Source organism: Rhinolophus ferrumequinum, chromosome 23 (genome assembly GCF_004115265.2).
Source record: "Rhinolophus ferrumequinum isolate MPI-CBG mRhiFer1 chromosome 23, mRhiFer1_v1.p, whole genome shotgun sequence".
Taxonomy (NCBI): Eukaryota; Metazoa; Chordata; class Mammalia; order Chiroptera; family Rhinolophidae; genus Rhinolophus; species Rhinolophus ferrumequinum.
In genome coordinates, this window is record NC_046306.1 from 12608114 (window position 1) to 12626881 (window position 18768).

The 18768-nt window shown below is 51.3% G+C and overlaps 1 protein-coding gene across 1 annotated transcript; it reads left to right on the plus strand.

Moving 5' to 3' along the window:
• The first annotated feature begins 19 nt into the window (after positions 1-19).
• MATN4 (matrilin 4) lies at positions 20-13102 on the plus strand. The gene is made up of 10 exons (XM_033094256.1): positions 20-316; positions 2685-2791; positions 3519-4088; positions 4797-4919; positions 7500-7622; positions 7717-7839; positions 9449-9862; positions 9961-10113; positions 12593-12700; positions 12784-13102. Exons 2-10 carry the CDS (start codon positions 2713-2715, stop codon positions 12840-12842), a joined length of 1752 nt encoding a protein of 583 aa, XP_032950147.1. The 5' UTR covers positions 20-316; positions 2685-2712; the 3' UTR covers positions 12843-13102.
• Positions 13103-18768: the final 5666 nt, after the last annotated feature.

Below are 18768 nucleotides of genomic sequence, written 5' to 3' on the forward strand. Positions count from 1 at the left end.
GCTGTACCGAATTCCGGCCCTGCAGCCGGCGTCCGCAGCTCCCAGGGTGGCTGGAGCAGGGGGCGCCGCGCTGGCCCCGCCCCGGCCCGCAGAGGAAGGGGGATCGCCCTTCCAGTGGGAGGGGTCGCAGCCCGCGCTCCCCCTCCCCACCCGCCAGCCCGGGTTAAATGCGGCCGCCGCCTCCGCTCGCTCCAGCTGCCTGGCAGTCCCCATCTCCGGCACGCAGCCCGCGCCGTTACCTGCTCCAACTGCCCGGGAGGCTCCGCCCGTCGGCTCCGCTCGGCGGCCGCGCCTCCGAGTTATCCCGCAGGCTCAGGTGAGTCAGAGGGCCTGGGGACGCTGAGGGGTCTGTGGGAGAGCAGGCGGCCAGCCAGACCAGGCGACAGTACTTAACCGCGGCTGCACCATCTAGGGTGCCCACATCTGACCTGCAGTGCCCTTCCCCACTTCTGTGGGGTCCTTTCCAAATTGAGCCCCCCGCCCCCAGCAAAGCCGCTGAAATGGGCAAGGGACGTTTCCCCTAATCGCCTTCCTCCAAGAACCCCCAAGACCGTTCTCAAGGTGTTCACTCTTCAGCCTACTCTTGAGGAATTACTCACAGAACTCTCCTCCTTTGCGAGCCCACTTTCCCTAACCTAAGGGCATTTCCAAATATATCTTTTTAACGCAAGGATTGATTAATCCCTCCGAGGAGCTCTGGGTTCTAGCGTCAGCCTTGGCACCACGTTGCTGTGTGACCTTGAGTGAGAGACTACCCTCTCTGGACCTAGTATCTTCTGTAGAATGAGGGGGTTGGAGAGGTGATGAACTTTGAGGCTGCTGTTATTTCCATGTGCCAGGCGAGATGTTGGCTGAGGCAAAGAGCAGGATAAGGGGGCCTTAATCAAGATTTGGAGGCCCAGAGGCTTCTGCAGGTAGGAAAGGATGAGAGATAGCGAAGGCCCCTCGTGCCTTTACCGGCATGCTCACCAGGGGTGCTGGCCTCCGTTCCGGCCCAAAGCTAGAGAAAGCATTCCACACCCTCCCACCTCCAGCAGCTGGCACATCTGGCTTAGTCACCCTCCCACGACGGACTCTGCCAGAGGGATTTTTGTTCCTCTCTACCAGGCCTGAAAAGCGAAGACGGGGAGGATCCCGGACGGGAAGGCCGCCTAGAGTGAGCGGCAAGCACCCGAACTTGCTCAGAATAGGCCCATTCAGGGAATTGGGGGGAGGGGGAGGGGCTGCGGTTGGGTTAGGGGCGGCTGCCCCCCTCTGCCAAGAGTCAGCGACAGAAAAATGGCTACCGCAGCTTCAGCATGGGGTGCGGGGGATGGGCTGGGATAGGGAGCAGAGGGAGTGAATGGAAGGAAAAGAGGTTCAGTGGCTCCTAGGCGCTAGGTTGCCAGGCAGCTTAAAAGGGAGAAGGGGAGCCAGGAGTCCCAGGTTCCTTTGCAGCGCAGCGAGCCGCCTTCGTGGGTCTCACTTTTTCCATCTGTACAATGGGAGTCTTTCGTGATTATCAAGGGGCATCGAGGGCATCGGGAGGGTGAGCGCTCACCTGCTGCCCCCACCGGGTCCATGGCCACGTTCCGAGGCCTCCGCCGCTCACTCACCACTCTCCGCGTTTAGCGCCGCTGTCCCGGGAACCAGGTGCACTCCGGCTCCGGGGCCCTTCTCGAGCCGGATATATCCTGCCCAGGCCTTATCTTCAAGGCCCCGAGGCTCCTGGTCCTCTGTTTGCTCTGGGCAAGGGCACCTGCTTGGCAGATGTGGGCTTCCCACGGCCCCCTAGCCAACATAGCTAGTCCGGGGAAGATGCCCCCTGGCGGCTTCTTCTGAGAGCTGGTGGGAAGTGGAGTTCAAGGGGGAAGCCGCGAGTTCAAGTGCGTTTTGGCCAACTCTCTGCCGAACCCCCTACTTTCCCAACACAGCGAAAGGGCGTGCGGCCTTCCCCGGCAGCCTGCGGTTGGGCGGTGCGTGTCTGACTACGTGTGTGTGTGTGTGTGTGTGTGTGTGTGTGTGTGTGTTGGAAGGACAGCTACACAGAGGCTTCTTGTATGGAGAGGGGAGGAGGGCCTGAGGCGGGGAATGGCTTCGGTCTGCAGAGATTCTCCCTCCCACGAGAAGAGGGCGTGGAACACGTTGGCTCGTCCTCGGAATCCCCTAGGCATTGGGTTGTATCCTGGTGCAGCTACATTTTTGTCGCGCGACTTTGGGTGCCAGCGCTTAACTTTTCTGAGCCGGTATCCTCCTGGGTATTCGGTTGGTGCAAAAGTAATTGCGGGTTTTGCAATTATTTTTAACCTTTTAAACTGCAATTACTTTTGCACCCACCTTAAACAATGGGAACAATAACAGCCTTAGTCTCATAGAATTGTTGAGAGGATTAAGTGCCACAATGCATGAGAAGTGTTCAACACTGTGCCTGGCACTCAGGAAAAGCTTTTTTCTTTTAAAATTCTGTATATTTTATCTGCTCTTATTTATTTACTATTCTGCAGTTCTACAAAGCAGACAGAATTCCTTGTGTCTTCCAGCAATCCCGCTGTAATGAAATTTAGTTATGAAAAATTTCAAGCACACACAAAAGTAGAGAGATTAGTCAAATAAACCCATGAACCTCCCCTTCTTCCAAGTGCCCATCACCCCAAATGAGAGTTCTGTAAACACTGTTGCTTTGCTATTTCCCTTTCTCCCTCCAGGTTCTGACACGTCTGTTCCCCAAGCGCCATGAGGGTCCTTCCATGCTCACCACTGCCTGTGTTGCTGCTCCTTCTCCAGCCTTGGGAAACCCAGCTCCAGTTCGCAGGTGAGCCGGGGCCCAGCCCTGACCAGCGAGTGGACGGGAGCAAAAGCAGGTTTTTGGTCTGCAGCCAGCTAGGCTTGCGGGGGAGAGAAAAGCAAAAGCTTTGCAACCATAGGGGCTGGGTTCGAGTTCACCGCTTCAATTCTCTGGGCCTCAGTCTCCTCATCTGTAGGACGTGGCTTAGAGGTAAGAGTTGGGCTTATGCAGAATGCCCATTTGGTAATAACATTTTTTAAGTTAATTGAAAAAATCAGGAGGTTTCACATAAAAATCCTGATTTGGGACTTCTCTTGAAAAACCCAAGAATCTGCTAACACTGGGTCCGCATGGCTGCATGGCAACAATTGGCTGGAGCTGCCCACTTTAGGAGCAACATGGGCTCTCTGGGTGTCCACTGTCTATCCCACCGATGTACTCATTTATATTGCCTGCCTGGCCTCTATAGGCATTTGAGTTTGCAGTACCCCCTCACCCACTCCTGAATGGATAATACCTCCTTAGAATAGCTCTCAGAGCTGTAGTAGGATAGAGAATTGGTGAACTCTCCTAGCCCAGGCCCTCAGCAAATGCTGGCTGAGTGAATGTACATAGCTAGCTTGCATTTGCTAGGCTAATTCTGTGTAGGCGCTGTTATGCTGGGTTAGTACCATTCCGCCCTGGGCTTCCCTCGGGGTTTCCTCGGGGATGAGGCTTTGCTGATTTAGGAAAGTCCTTCCTGGTCTCCTCGCAGGTCCCAGGTGCCGTACTGGGCCCCTAGATTTGGTGTTCGTGATTGACAGCTCGCGCAGCGTGCGCCCCTTCGAGTTCGAGACGATGCGACAGTTCCTGATGGGCCTGCTCCGCGGCCTGGATTTGGGGCCCAACGCGACACGCGTCGGCGTAATCCAGTATTCCAGCCAAGTGCAGAGCGTCTTCCGGCTCGGCGCCTTCTCGCGCCGCGAGGATATGGAGCGCGCCATTCGAGCTCTGGTGCCGCTGGCGCAGGGCACCATGACCGGGCTGGCCATCCAGTACGCCATGAACGTGGCCTTCAGCGTGGCCGAAGGCGCGCGCCCGCCGGAGGCGCGCGTGCCGCGTGTCGCTGTCATTGTGACTGACGGGCGGCCCCAGGATCGCGTGGCAGAGGTGGCGGCGCAGGCGCGCGCCCGCGGCATTGAAATCTATGCTGTGGGGGTGCAGCGCGCGGACGTGGGCTCCCTGCGCGCCATGGCCTCTCCCCCGCTGGACGAGCACGTCTTCCTAGTTGAGTCCTTTGACCTTATCCAGGAGTTTGGCCTGCAGTTCCAGGGCCGGCTGTGTGGTGAGTTAGGTGGACCCTGGAGCGCGGCTCGAACTCGAACTGCTTAGATTCCGGTTCCCACATCAGTAAATCCCACCGGATCCCGGGCGTCCCCGCCCATTCCAGCTTTAGCCACGCCCGCCAGGTAGTTGAGTGGTTCAAGCCTAACGCAGGCTGTGCCGTATGCCAGCTCTTCCCACTTGGGCTTAGGCTTCGCCCACCTGGTGCAACGTTTGACGTGCCGGCCTACCAGGATGGACTGCTGTGGTTTACCGCAGGCTTAATGTCAAACTGCAACAGCACCCCTCGAACATGAGAGGAACGCCTACACTAGGCCCTGTCCCGACCTCGCAGCCACTCTTATTTTAGCTTCTCCTACAAGGCTGCAAGATCCACTCACACTTTGAGTTACTCCGCCCACGTTGATTCAGCACTTCTCCGCCTCTGCCTCACCTCAGTGGAGTTCTGCTCCATCTCACTGACACCCCTAGCCCTGCGTTAGCTCTGCGTCAGCCCTGTGTCCCTCTCTTCTGAGCCTACTCACAGGGGGCTGTTCAGGCCCCATTCTTTCCAAGCTGTCCCATCTGGATTGGCCCCTCTCAAATAAGTCGTATTCCACCTAAGGCCATACCTGAGCATGGTGCCCTGCCTTTTATCCCATCGAGCTCTCTCTTGTTTGAGGATTCTGCCCATCTGTCCCCTGCTGATTATACTCCTGTGTGTCGTTAGGCAAGGACCTGTGTGCTGAGGGGGGACACGGCTGCCAGCACCAATGTGTCAGCTCCCCAGGCACATCCTACTGTGCCTGCAACACCGGCTACCAGCTAGCAGCAGATAACAAGAGCTGTTTGGGTAAGAGCTACCTCTGCCCTGCAATCCCACTCTTCCTGAGCCTTCTGTGGCTCCCCATTGCCCTAGAACCAGCCCAATGGGTCTGAGAGGGCCTTTGCAAGTAAAATTCCAGCTCCCTCATTTTACAGGGCTAATAAAGAGATGACACACCTGGGGGTCAAACAAGTCCTTGGTGAGACCAGGGCTAGAAATCTTGACTTTACAGTTAGGTATGCTTTCTGCATCCTTCTCTCCTGTCTTTCAGGCTCATTTCCTACCTGTCTCCAATACACCTCCCAAACTTGTTTGTGTCTTCTCACAGGCATATCTTTACCGTTTCAGTTTCTTAGACACAATTGGGGTCTTCAGTTAGGGTCTCCATACACCCCCCCACCACCACTACCCCATATATGCTGTCATTCTTGCTTCTGCATCTCCTGGGCTGTTCTCCTGGGCTGCTCACCTGGGCTCTCGTGCCCCTCCTCTCTGCACTTGCAAATCTTTCAAGGCCTGGTTCTTTGTTTTGCCTTCTGAAAGGTTTTGGCACACAATGCCTCACTTATACAATTGGGGTTTTCTTTTTCATGTGCTGCCATGTCCACTTCTTGGATCATAACGGCAGTTCCCATTCGCTGAGTGCCAAGTTAGTACGGGACCGTTGTGCTTGGAATGTTGCATAAACCATCTCTCAACCTCACGACCACCTGAAAAATGAGGTCATGTGTTCCCCATAAGCCAGACATCAGCTGGGGTCTTCTTGTTTCTACAATTTAGAAAAGGCTGGCTTAAAGCCACCCGTGATGACCCGTGAGCGTTCCAATCCCTCCCCCAAGAGCTCTGGAAATTCCCCCAAGTGCTTACGTTCTGTGGTTCCCTCTCACTCTGAGCTTCTGCTGAATTCATTGTTTACGGGTCCTCTCTCAATGTCTCCACCCTATACATGCTGTTCTTGTTCTATGCATGTAAATCAGCCTCTTCCTTGATTTACACACTTGTGCACACAAGGGCATGTGCGTGTATGTGTAAGTGCATGCATAGGTCAGACAATTAAGTTCTCGAACCTGTTGCAACGATGTTGCTAACCTGTTTTTATGTCAGAGGGATTATTCATTATGAATTTGTACCAACTGGACAAACTGTTAACCAAGTTTACTATTTGGAAGTGCTGAAAAGGCTGTGTGAAAAAGTTAGATGACCTGAACGTTTTGCCAACAATTCAAGGCTCTTGCATCACGACAATGCACCAGCTCACACAGCACTGTCTGTGAGGGAGTTTTGAGCCAGTAAACAAATAACTGTATTGGAACATCCTCCTTACTCACCTGACCTGGCCCCCAATGACTTCTTTCTTTACCCGAAGATAAAAGAAATATTGAAAGAAAGACATTTTGATGACATTCAGGACATCAAGGGTAATATGACGACAGCTCTGATGGCCATTCCAGAAAAAGAGTTCCAAGATTGCTTTGAAGGGTGGACTAGGTGCTGGCGTCGGTGCATAGCTTCCCAAGGGGAGAACTTCAAAGGTGACTGTAGTGATATTCAGCAACGACATATGTAGCACTTTTTCTAGGATGAGTTCATGAACTTAATTTTCTGACTTTGTATGTCCATTTTAGTAAAGCTGGGCATGAACAGAGGTGTGAATTACATCTAAGAAAAGTCAAACATACACAACAGGAGACATCCATTCTTTATAATTGAATATTAGACACTCTTGACCCTGAAAGCCCTCAGTCACCCGACGACGGGATTTTTCACTGGTGGGCTCAACCCACACAGTTACTCATCTTCACACCATCTCTCTTGTTCTTTGTTTTTCCTCTCTCCACTCCCATCTCTTTTCTTGGGATCCCAAATTCTCACTTTTTTACGCAGGACAATTCATCTCTCTCTAGTTCCTATTCCCCAGTGCAGCTCTAGGCCATCTTTGCACATTTAAACTATCAAGATACCCAACAGGGCAGTAGTTCACCCTGCTCAGAAGGAAGTTATAAAGAGCAATAGCTCTCTTCCATTACATCCCCATTTTGCAGATGGGGAAATGAAGTCTCAGACAGGTGAAGTGACAGATCCCAGTCTTCCCCTGTAAGTCAGTGAGCATCTTCAGTGCAGGGGCCCTGTCTTCTACCAGTATGGATTCTTGGCCTTATGCCTGGCTTAGTAAGGGACACACTGGGATGCATCATCTGGGCTTGAGTTGGGAGGGCTACCTGGCCCAATAGGAAGGAGAGCTATGCATATAGGAATCACAGATGCCTGGGTACCAGTCCAAACTAATTAAGACAGGATCTTTGAGAGCTGAGGTCCAGACATAGGTATTTTTCAAAAAGCTGTGCTGTCAGGGCTGAGAGTACAGCCCTTGGGCATATGCTGACCTCCCCTCTTTCTCAGCCATTGACTTATGCATTGAAGGGACCCATGGCTGTGAGCACCACTGTGTTAGCTCCCCAGGCTCCTATTTCTGTCACTGCCGAGCTGGCTTTATACTCCAGCAGGACCAGAGGAGCTGCAGGGGTAAGCGAGCCCTCCCACCCTGGACTGAGATCTCTGATGGCTCCAATTAGAAGTGACATCTTGCTGCCTCTTCCTTCTCACCAGCCATTGACCACTGCAGCTTTGGGAACCACAGTTGCCAACATGAGTGTGTTAACACCCTTGGTGGGCCACGGTGCCACTGCAGAGAGGGCCATGACTTGCTGCCTGATGGAAAGAGCTGTCAGGGTGAGGAGGGGCTTCTGCATTGTGTGGAGGGGCACGGGGTCTTAGTTGGAGGAGTCCACCCTGATTCATCCTGACCTGTTGTCTCTTCTTTAAGCCCGGGACCTTTGCAATGGTGTAGACCATGGATGCGAATTCCAGTGTGTGAGTGAGGGTCTCACCTACCGCTGCCTGTGCCCTGAGGGGCGGCAACTCCAGGCTGATGGCAAGAGCTGCAACCGTGAGTTATAGGTGGGAGGGGGTTCTGTCTGCCCTTGCCCTACTGCCCTCGTTCTGAGCACCCTTGACTTTGCCCTTGCTGTAGCCCAGGGGTGTGGTGTGAATGTGTGGGTGGTGGTGGTGGTGGTGGTGGTGGTGGTGGTGGTAGTGCAGGGTGTGCCATGCCCTGTCTCCATCTCTTTCCCCTTAATTCTCTACCCGGCTGTAAAGTTAATTTAAAAAATGCATATTTGATCACATTCCTCCCTTGCTCAAAAGTCTTCTGTGGCTTACCAGTGCCTGCAGAATAGAGATCAAATGTCTTACCCCTGAGTTTTGCAAATGGTGGGTGCAACCACATTAATGGATAATGAAATCAAATTAGGGGGTTACAACCAGGATTAAAAAGAAAGAGAGAGAAAGAGAAAATAGAGTTGACTGCATGTAGAAAGAGTAAGTATTATTGCATGAAGCTTAATTTTAATTATATGTGAGCATATGAAGTATGTCATGATGTATTATTATTGTTACTACTTTTTTAAAAAAATTGTGGGTTGTGGTCACAATTTTGAAACCACCGCTTTAGCGCATCACAGTCTAGCTTCAGCCAACCCCATCAGCCTGTCTCGTGCCACACCTGAACATTTTAGCTATACTGGCCTGTCCATTCCCGAATGTGTCAAGAGCTCCCAGCTTCCATGCCTCTGCACAGGCTGCTGCTACCATCTAGAATGTCTCTTCCTGCCTTGGAGAACTCCTACTCATCCTTCAAGACCAAATCAAATATCACTGCCGCCAGGCAGGCTTCCTCACCAGCTCCAGAAAGAATGAACTATTCCTATCTTGGGCTCCCTGCAGGCCCATCTGCTCTAGACTTTCTTTGACTGTAGCATATGGCATGTCTGACTACTCTGCTCTACCCTGATTTCCTCATGGATCAGGATTGTTTCATTTCCTGTTGAACCCCCTTCAGGGCCTAGCAAAGCCCCTGTTTGAGGAAAGGAGAGAGCACATGATAGAGTAATTAGAAGCATGGGTTTTGGAGTCGGCAGATCTGGTTTCAAATCCTGGCTCAGCTACGTTCTACTGGCTCTGGAATCCAGAGCAAATCACTTCCTCCTTCAGAATCTCAGATGATAGAAAATGGGGATCATCCCCAAGGTTATTGGGAGGATTGAGAAAAAATATATAAAGCACCTAGCCCAGGGCCTGGCAGGAAGCTGTCAAATAATAATGTTTTTGTTTTTACTTAGTATTGTTGATAGTGGTAAAGTATTTAGAATTCCGTCTGATACGTAAGAGATGATCAATAAATGGTAGCTATTGTGCTGGTTGTTGTTGTTGTTATTATTATTATTATTATTATTATTATTATTATTATTATTAAAAAGATGCTTTTAGCGATTGCCTGGCTTGTGCTAAGCACTCCATAAATGGCAAAGGTTATAATGACTCTGCTGCTAACAACAATAATACATCATTCCATTAGCACAGCGCCTGGCACAGGAAGGACTTCACACATGGTGTCTGTTATATAATTAGTGTTTCTGAATGAATGACCAGATGGGTAGACGGCTGGTGCCGGCCAAGGTTCTGGTCCCTGCATCGAAGCCCTTCTCCTTGCCCTGTAGGATGCAGGGAAGGCCACGTGGACCTCGTTCTGCTTGTCGATGGCTCCAAGAGCGTGCGCCCGCAGAATTTTGAGCTGGTGAAGCGCTTTGTGAATCAGATCGTGGACTTCCTGGACGTGTCCCCCGAGGGCACGCGAGTGGGGCTGGTGCAATTCTCGAGTCGGGTGCGCACCGAGTTCCCCCTGGGCCGCTATGGCACTGCCGAGGAGGTGAAGCAGGCGGTCCTGGCCATAGAGTACATGGAGCGCGGTACCATGACCGGGCTGGCACTGCGCCACATGGTGGAGCACAGCTTCTCCGAGGCGCAAGGCGCGAGGCCCCGTGTCCTTAACGTGCCTCGGGTGGGCCTGGTCTTCACCGACGGCCGCTCCCAGGATGACATCTCCGTATGGGCGGCGCGGGCCAAGGAGGAAGGTGGGTTTGGCGCAGGACGCACTGACCTGGGGTTGGGTTGGAAGCGGGGAGGTGGTTTCCTGAGGTCTAGGGTGCCGCCTGTGTCCCCTGGTCCCTAGGCATCGTCATGTACGCCGTGGGCGTGGGCAAGGCGGTGGAGGAGGAGCTGCGCGAGATCGCCTCAGAACCCGCGGAGCTGCACGTGTCCTACTCCCCAGACTTCAACACCATGACACACCTGCTGGAGAACCTCAAAGGCAGCATCTGTCCAGGTGAGCACACCTGTCTTAGGACTCCTCCCCTTCTCTCACTGCCGATCCTCTGATATCTCCCCTTTCTATTCACCCCCACTCACTTCGCAGAGTGATAGCCAGAGGATGGACTCCCTAGACAGAGCCTTGTTGCTTCAAGTGTGGTCCGTGGACCAGCGGCAGGGCTCTCCCCTGCTGGTTTGTTAGAACTACAGCATTTCAGGCTGTCTCCAGACCTACCCAATGAGTCAGAGTTTGCTCTTTAACGAGACCCTCAGGGGATTTGTATGTATATTAAAGATTAAGAAGCACTAGACGAGGCTATCTGTCTTCCAGATCAGTGGGTGTCCAGATTAATTTGGGGAAATTTTTTCAAAGGAATGCCAAACAACATTTTTAAGTGGAGTCACATTATATATTCCATTAACTTGTTGGAATTCAACTTTACAAGCCTGGCAAAGTGGCAGGACTGAGCGTGATTCAAGTACACACAGCTATGTATTTTTTTTTTCTAACAATGTAGCCCATAAATTCAATCCATTTACTTTGTCTGGTGCTCAGCTGAGAAAAAAAAAGACCAGTGCTATCCATGGAGGAGAAGTGGGCTGTTAAACTTTGTGTGCTGTACTTTATAGGCGATATAGTGAATTTCTTGGGGGTAACTTTTACTATAGAGTCTTTAGACTCTAGCCCAGGCCTAAAATAGGACTCTTCTTTTAGATTAGCAGGCCCTACTCCAGAACTAGGTTCAGTAGGGCTGGCCTGGGCCTGGTAAATCTAAGTTTAAGTAAATGGAGAAATCTATACTTAAATAAACAAACAAACACGCACACATATATACATATGGTATCTATATATATACACATATGTTATGTATATACAGATACATATATATACATATATATACAAATATATATATATACACACACACATATATATACCTCTCCTCTCTTTTTCTTTCTCTCTCTCTCTCTCTCTCCCTCCTACCCCCCAGGCTAATTCTAAGAATTAGCCAGGATATTCTGGAGGCACTGGATTAGCTGCTCCTTCAGGGCCCTTCCTGTCCTGAAGTGTTCCCTACAGTATGACTTTGAACAAGTCACTTAACCTTCACCCCTACCTTAACTTCCCTCTCCTATAAAGGGGAGGAGGCTGGCTGCCCAAGGTTGCCTTTAGCTATAGAATTCTATCAGAAATCTGGGCTCTGGGGTTGAAGCTTTTCACCAATTGGCCATATGACCTTGGGTATGTCCTCCCCGCTCTCTGGACCTGGGACTTAATCTGCAAAGTTAGGAGTCTTTGTAGGCCTGTCATCAATACCATCAATGACATGACATACAGCAGTTTGCTAAGGGTACACACAAGACTAAGAAAGAACTCAAATCATAACAGCAATTCTTTTGAAGGCCAAGTGCCAGACATTATGCTCTCATATTAAAAATGGCACATGTTTACAGACTGTCAGTGAATCTAAGATGCCATCCGCTGTAAGAGTCACCATTATTTTCTATATTGCGAAGAAAAAAACAGGTGCCAAATTTAATTGTAAATCCCTTATTTTGATTTCACAGATGTAGAACTGTGTGAAGAGATAGACTTGGATCAGTGGTTCTTAAACATTAGTGTGCATCAGACTCATCTGGAGGGTTGGTTCAGACACAAAATGCTGGGCTCCAACTCCAGCGTTGGTGATTCAGTAGGTGTGGCATGGAATCTGATAATTTGCATATCTAGTAACTTTCCAGATGATGATGCTGACGCGTCTGGTCCATGGACCACACTTTGAGAAGCACTGGCCTGGTTGAAATACGCTGTCGTGTATTTACTTTTGCCAGGAAGTGCTCTAGATTCTAGATCTGCTGTCTTCAACAAGGTAGCCACTAGCTACACGTGCCCATCTCCTTTAAATTAATTAAAAGAAACATTTTAGTTCTTCAGTCACACTGGCCACCTTTCAAGTGTTAAATAGTCACATGTGGCTGGTGCCTACCACACTGAACAGGGCAGATACACAACATTTTCATCCCCGCCTAAAATTTCATTTGGAGAGCGCTGCTGCGAATTCTTGCCACTCAAAGTGTGGTCCACGGACCAGCAGCATCAGCAGCCTTTGAGAGCTTGTTAGAAATGTACAGTATCAGCTCCTGCTCCATTCTGAATAAGAATCTTGTAACAAGATATCCTGGTGATTCCAATGAGCGTCAAGGTCTGAGAATACTCTTCTAACACACACACACACACACACACACACACGTTAGCATCCTCAGCACCACCCAATGAATAGGATTTTTCATTGTATCCATTTTTACAGAGGAAGAAACTAAGGCTTAGAAAGGTTGAATGAGGTTTCCTGTATCACACACTCATCCCACGTCTGTCTGAATCCAAAGGCCATACAGTCAACTACAGTCCGGGTAGAGGTATATCAGAGGGCATTGGCCAGGGCCAGCTGGTCCTCCTGCAGATTTTCATTTCCCCACTCTCTGTGCCTGCCTGGCAGAGGAAGGCATCAGCGCGGGCACAGAGCTTAGGAGTCCCTGCGAATGCGAAAGCCTCGTGGAGTTCCAGGGACGAACGCTGGGGGCGCTCGAGAGTCTGACTCAGAGCCATATCCTTTGGGGCTGGGGGCGCCGGCTGAAGGGAAGGGGGCGGGGGGTCCCGCGATACCCAACGGCTTCCTTAACCACTCACTCGCTCAGCTGATGGCGCGCCTGGAGGATCTGGAGAATCAGCTGGCCACTCATAAGTGAGGACCACCATGGCGACCCGGACAGGGACGCGGACCCACGGACTGTGCCCCCTTGTGCGCTGTCCCCAGCCAGTGGAGGGCTGAGCCTGGGCTCCTTTGGCTCCGACTGGCGGGGACCAGGCGCTGGCGGGCTCCCAGCGCTGCGCTCGAGCTGGCCTCGCCTGGACCACAAGCCGGACTGCGGAGTACAGAGGGACGTGTACTAGGTCCTCACGCCCTCGCCGCGTGCTGCGCTCAGATCTTTCTTGGATTTCTTTTTTTGTTTTCTTTTTCTTAAAAAAAAAAAAAAATCTGGTTTCCACGGGGTCGGTTTGTGGGTCTTGCTGTGCCGCCAGGGGGAGGGGAGCCCAGACGGAGCGCGCTGCGGCGGCGCCCGCCCGGGCGGCGTCTCCTCTGAGAAAGGCGCATTGTGCGGGGGTCGGGCTGGGGGGCAGGGGACCGGGCACTGCTTCCCCCTCCTTGTTTATTCAGCCGAGAACAGACGGCTCCTTCTGCAGGCTGCAGGAAGGGAAGGGGCTCCACGGGAACCCTGGGGTCTGTGCAAGTCTGCACCCCTCCTTCCCCCTGCGGATCTGACGCTTTGCTCTCTGGCCATGCCTATCTCATGGTGCCCCCAAACCTGGCTGAAAAGCTGCTAGAACTCGGTGGGGGAGTTGGTGAGGAAGCCGGAGGCAGTAATTGAACCCTTAAATGGACAGGGTGGGAGCAGATAGGTGAGTTTCACCTGAATTTTATCTGCCTTCTGCACTAGGTAGGAAGAAGAGTATCAGCCAGGACCTGTGGTACCGAGCAGGCAGGCCTCTGCCTGCCCAACCTGTGTCCCACGCTCTGCCTCCCATCCCTCCCCCCAAAAAACCTCTAAACACTACAAAACCAACCCCTATAGGTAAAGAACACAAACTGGTACCATTCCCCAAGTGCGTGTAAGAAAATACAAAGATTAAAATGCTTCCAGTCCTAGAGTGACTGGGGGCAAATTACTCTGGGTTTGTTTCCATATCTGTAAAATGGGGATGAAAATTGTTACCCCAAGAATGATGGTGAGAATTGAGGAAATTATTCTAAGGCATCTGACGTTGTGCCTGGTACATCTTGGGCCCTCAATTAATGGTAGCTATTAATCATTCTTATAATAATAACTAACATATTTAATCTTGGGCATTACTCTAAGTGACTTGCAGGCATTTTCATTTTATCCTCACAACAACCTTGTGAGTTAGGAATTATTGCCCTTCTCATCCCCATGTTACAGACCTTCCAGCCAAGTCTTAACCTATGGCCGGAATTTCTGCAGGTGGCCATAGGGGATTTCACAGGCGACTGAAGCATGAACGTGTGTATTCAGGAGTGACTGGAGTATGGGGGGATTGGATGATTGAGATCTTACCTGGACTTGAGGGTCAGATGAGCTAAAGTGCTAAGCACAGTGCCGGGCTTATGACTTCATCTGCCCAATAGCTTTGTTTTACAGTTAGAGAACCAGACCCAGAAGGCAGAGTTGCATGCCCAAGATCACACAATGAGAGAACCCCACATGGGTCAGGCAGTAGCCTCGGGGAGGGTTCTGATTGGAACGGGGCTCTCAACTGATGGTGGGGCACCAAGGGCAAAGATGAGGTTCCCTCCCTGCCTCCTCCCTGCCTGCCAGGACAACTTTCTGTAGGGTTTCTTTTCTCATCTGCTCTTTTCTCCTGCAATCTCCCCAGTGGTCACTGGATGGCGCCTGGAGCTCTGATTTGGAGTTGAGTCCCAGCCTTTTCAGACACTTGGTATCTGGCAGTTGGACACATGACACATGAGCCAGGGCTGTTCTCCATCAGGCTCTCCTTCCCCTTCACACCCCACCCTCCCACTCTGGCAGACCCCACCACCTCATGCTAGAAGCTACTTCTGTTCCTTAGGTATTGAACACAGACTCCTGGATTTGCAGACCAGCCCTACTGCTTACCAGCTGGGTGTCTGTTGACAGGTGCTGGTTCCCTTGCCCATCTCCCAGTCTCCTCTCTTTAATTTTCCTTTTTCCCTCTTGGATAGGAAAGAATGTCCCACATATACGGGTAGCTAGCCCTTGCTTCTTTGTTTACACCCCCTCCTACTTCAAAGGATAGAAGACTTTCAAAGGATTCATTGGTTCAGAAAAACAAACATCCATTAACCCAAGAACAGAAAGAATCCAAGAACAGTGGGGGGAGAGTGAAATCGCCAAGAAAGCTTAGGCGGAGAGAAGGCACAGAGCCTGAGCAGACACTGGGCCTGGACCACCTGGTGTCCAGATCCTGATAAGACTGGTCACAGAGCACTTAGGTTTTGGGGGACTCTTGAGCCCAGGTCTCCGGGAGGGAACGCAGCACCCTCAACACTCTTGGTTCCCTGGCGATTTGAATATTTAAAAGGCCCATATCTTCTACAGTGGTTGTGTCGTGCAGGGGATCCTGCTGACTTCGCCATGTGTCGTGCGGGGCGGCCTGCGGGGTCTCTGGTCCTGCTCCCCACACAAGAACGCAGGATATGGCTAGGCCAAAAAGGAACACCCACGGAGCCATAGGTAGGGGAGTCATACTACTATGGTCTCACTGGAGGCTGGGTTTACACGACGTGCGACCTGCTGTTCACTTTGCCGCCAACCGACCGACTCTCCTCCACTCTCTTTCAGTCTCCTCCTCTCTCCTCAACTTCCCTCTGTAGCCGCGGCAGTTATATTAGTGGCCAATGGCTCAATGGTTACAGCTGACGGCCAACCAGCCACAGCTGATGGCTATCTACTACCTGAGCCAGCACCTTTCCACATGAGGCCGAGAGCCTGGAAACTGCTTTCTGGGGCTCTGTCCCCACAGGTTGCCAGAGTTGTTACTCATGGAGCTGTTTCTTCTACTTGGTAACGTGTGCTGGAGATATTCCCCGATGGGAATACCCGGGGCAGGAATGGCCTGCAACCAACCTCAGCCAGTCGCCCTGACTCCCTTTACTGAATTTCACCCCTTTCTACGTTCTCTGGCTTTCCATTTCTCCATGGTTTTTGGCCTTTCTATCCTTATCTTCTAGCTGGCAGCCCTTCTCAGTTTCTCCAGCTGGCACAGCTGCTGTCTCCAAGGGTTATCCACTCTTCTGGTTCTTTGCACTCATGATAGTAAGAAAAGGGAGAGAAGAAAAACATCAATCACAAAATACCTACAGCGTACCAGGGCTATGCTATGCCTCACACCTGCGTTATCTTGTTTAAACCCCTCACCCTATAGAAGGGAAAACCAAGTTTCAAAAAGAACTATTGCCCACGGCCACAAAGTTTCAACACTAGGATTTGATTTGAACCCAGGTGTTCTCAATCCCAGAGTATGGCCTGTTCATACTCCTACCCTTTGGTTCATCATGGACAAATTTGAACTTTTACTAGGAAATTCAAGGGGCAGGCAAAAGCAAAGCCAAAGTTTTCGAAGAGATGAGGGGCAGAGCACTGGTTGTCCATTCAGGGATAGCTCAAGTACATTTAAAACTCCCGGGTCCATGAACCACTGTTTCTTTCTGCTTTTCATCTGGCCCTGGGCAGTCCTGCCTCCACCCCACCCCACCCTCTGCTCTGCCTTCTCCCAGTCCCAAGGTGATTCTTTTTCCTGAAGCGTACAATATACCTTCTGTGACTCACCTGAGTGTCTGACCCCCAGGGCAAGCGCATGGTGGGCAAAGTGTCCCAGCAGCTGAGCTGGGTGGGGCTGGGGGTGGCGATGAATGAGGAAGTAGGCAGATAAAGGTAACAATGCCATTACTGCAATGCAGACCATAGTCCAGGTCCGTTTTCTTCCACGTGAACAAGAAAATCTCAGGGGGCCTCCGTCCCCTGCTGGAGAGCACCTAGTCCTAATCTTGGCAGATGCTCAAAAATGCCTTCCCAGAGAGTATTTTTTGAATGTCTACTTTGGAGATATGTTAGATACTGTACTATATAGACACTGGGGATACAAGGGTGAAAAAGAGAATCACACTCCCTGTCTTCAACGTACATTCTAGGAGGGAAAGAAAGACAACAAATAAGTAAATGAGTAAGAGTTTAGGTCGTGATAAATACTAAGAAGATGATAGGATAGCCCTCTGTTAACAGCAGTGCTATCCAACAGGATTTCTGTGATGACAGGAACCTCTATATGTGCGTTGTCCAATACAGCAGCCAGCATGTGGCTATTGGGCACTGGAAATGTGGTTAACGTGACCGAGGAACTGAATGTAAAGTGTTATTTTAATTAATTAATTGACTAATTAATTAATTGTGAAAAAGTTCCATGTGGTTACTGGCTGCGGTATCAGGCAGCATCAGTAGAGAGAGTACCTGGAGAGGGGAGAGGTGATTACTTTGGATGGTAGGGGTCAGGGGAGACCCCCTCAGGAGGTGAGATTTGAGCTGAGGGTCTGAATGAGGAGCCACAGCTTTCCAGAGTTCCAAGGAGAGAGAGTGCGAATGCAGGGCCGGCGGGTGGGAACTCGCTGGCTTGGTGACTCCAGGGTGGGCAGAAGGTCTGTGAGGCTGGCATTTAGTGAGCAGGATGGCATGGTGGGAGTTGGTGGTGGATAGAAAGGGTGCAGAGGGCAGATAATTGGGGCTTTGCAGGCTGCAGGGAGGGGGTTCATCACTGCTGTCGTGCGGGGCGGCCTGCGGGGTCTCTGGTCCCACTCCCCACACAAGAACGCAGGATATGGCTAGGCCAAAAAGGAACAGCCACGGAGCCATAGGTCAGGGAGTCATACTACTATATTCTCGCTGGCGGCACTATACTCTCACTGGAGGCTGGATCCACACTGTCCGCAACCCACCATCCTAACTGCAATCCGCGCTTGCCAGCTCAGCCACCATCTTCTTTCTAGCCCCCATTTCCTGCTAGCCTAGCCACGGCAGTTATATTCATGGCTAATGGCTCACTGGTTACAGCTGACGGCCAACTAGCCACAGCTGCTGGCCATTTGATCACAGTCGATGGCCATTTACTACCTGAGCCAGCACCTTTCTATGTGAGGCCGAGAGCCTGGAAACTGCTTTTTGGGGCTCTGTCCCCACAACTGCCCTGCTGGATTTGCCCCTCTGGGGCCTCTCAACTTCCTTAGCAATGAAGTGGGCATGGCTGCTCCTGCCTGGCCTGCCCCTTTTTCTCTCAGAGTGGCGGGGAGCATCAGGTGAGACTAGGTGATGATCAAATGCTTCATACATTCAAAATTCTGCCCATTAGAGAAGGGCAGAGCCGTGGTGCTGAGTGCAGTCCGGGACCAGCCACATCAGCGTCACGTTGGAACTTGTTAGGAACGCACATCCTCAGGTTCTCGCCCCCCCCACAGCTCTGGGGGTGGGGCCCTGTGATCTGTGTTTTCACAGGCCCTCCAGGTGGCGGTGATGCACGCTCAAGTTTGAGAGCAACTGTGGAAGAGGAATGACATTCACCGGCTCTTCTTCATTCTCACTCACAGCCCCTCACAATTGCCCCCATCTCTCCCCCGACAGAGCTCCCTGATGGCAGGCAGGAAGGTGTCTGTGCTCACTGTGCTCTCTAGCTCTCCTCCCCACAGGACCGGTGCAGTTTTTAGCTCCACATCCAGAAATGTTTTTAAAATCTGGTAAATAAGACCTTTGTATTAAAAATCATTTTTTTATAAAAGCAATTCAGGCTCATTGTTAAAATACAACTTAAATCGTACAGAGTGTATCCAGTGTGTGTGTGTGTGTGTGTGCGGGGGGTGGGGGGGAATCCCCTGGCTCTCCTAATCCCATTCCCCAGAGGTAACCACAGAACCACGGTTTCTTGTGATTCCTTCCAGACCTTTCTGGTGCTTCTGGAGGCAATCAGTGCCGTGCTCTGAAGCCAGCTCACTTGGGTTCAAATTCCAGGTTTGCCTCTTCTTTGCCGAATAAGTGGGACAAGTCACCTCAGTTTCCTCATCTGTGAAACAAA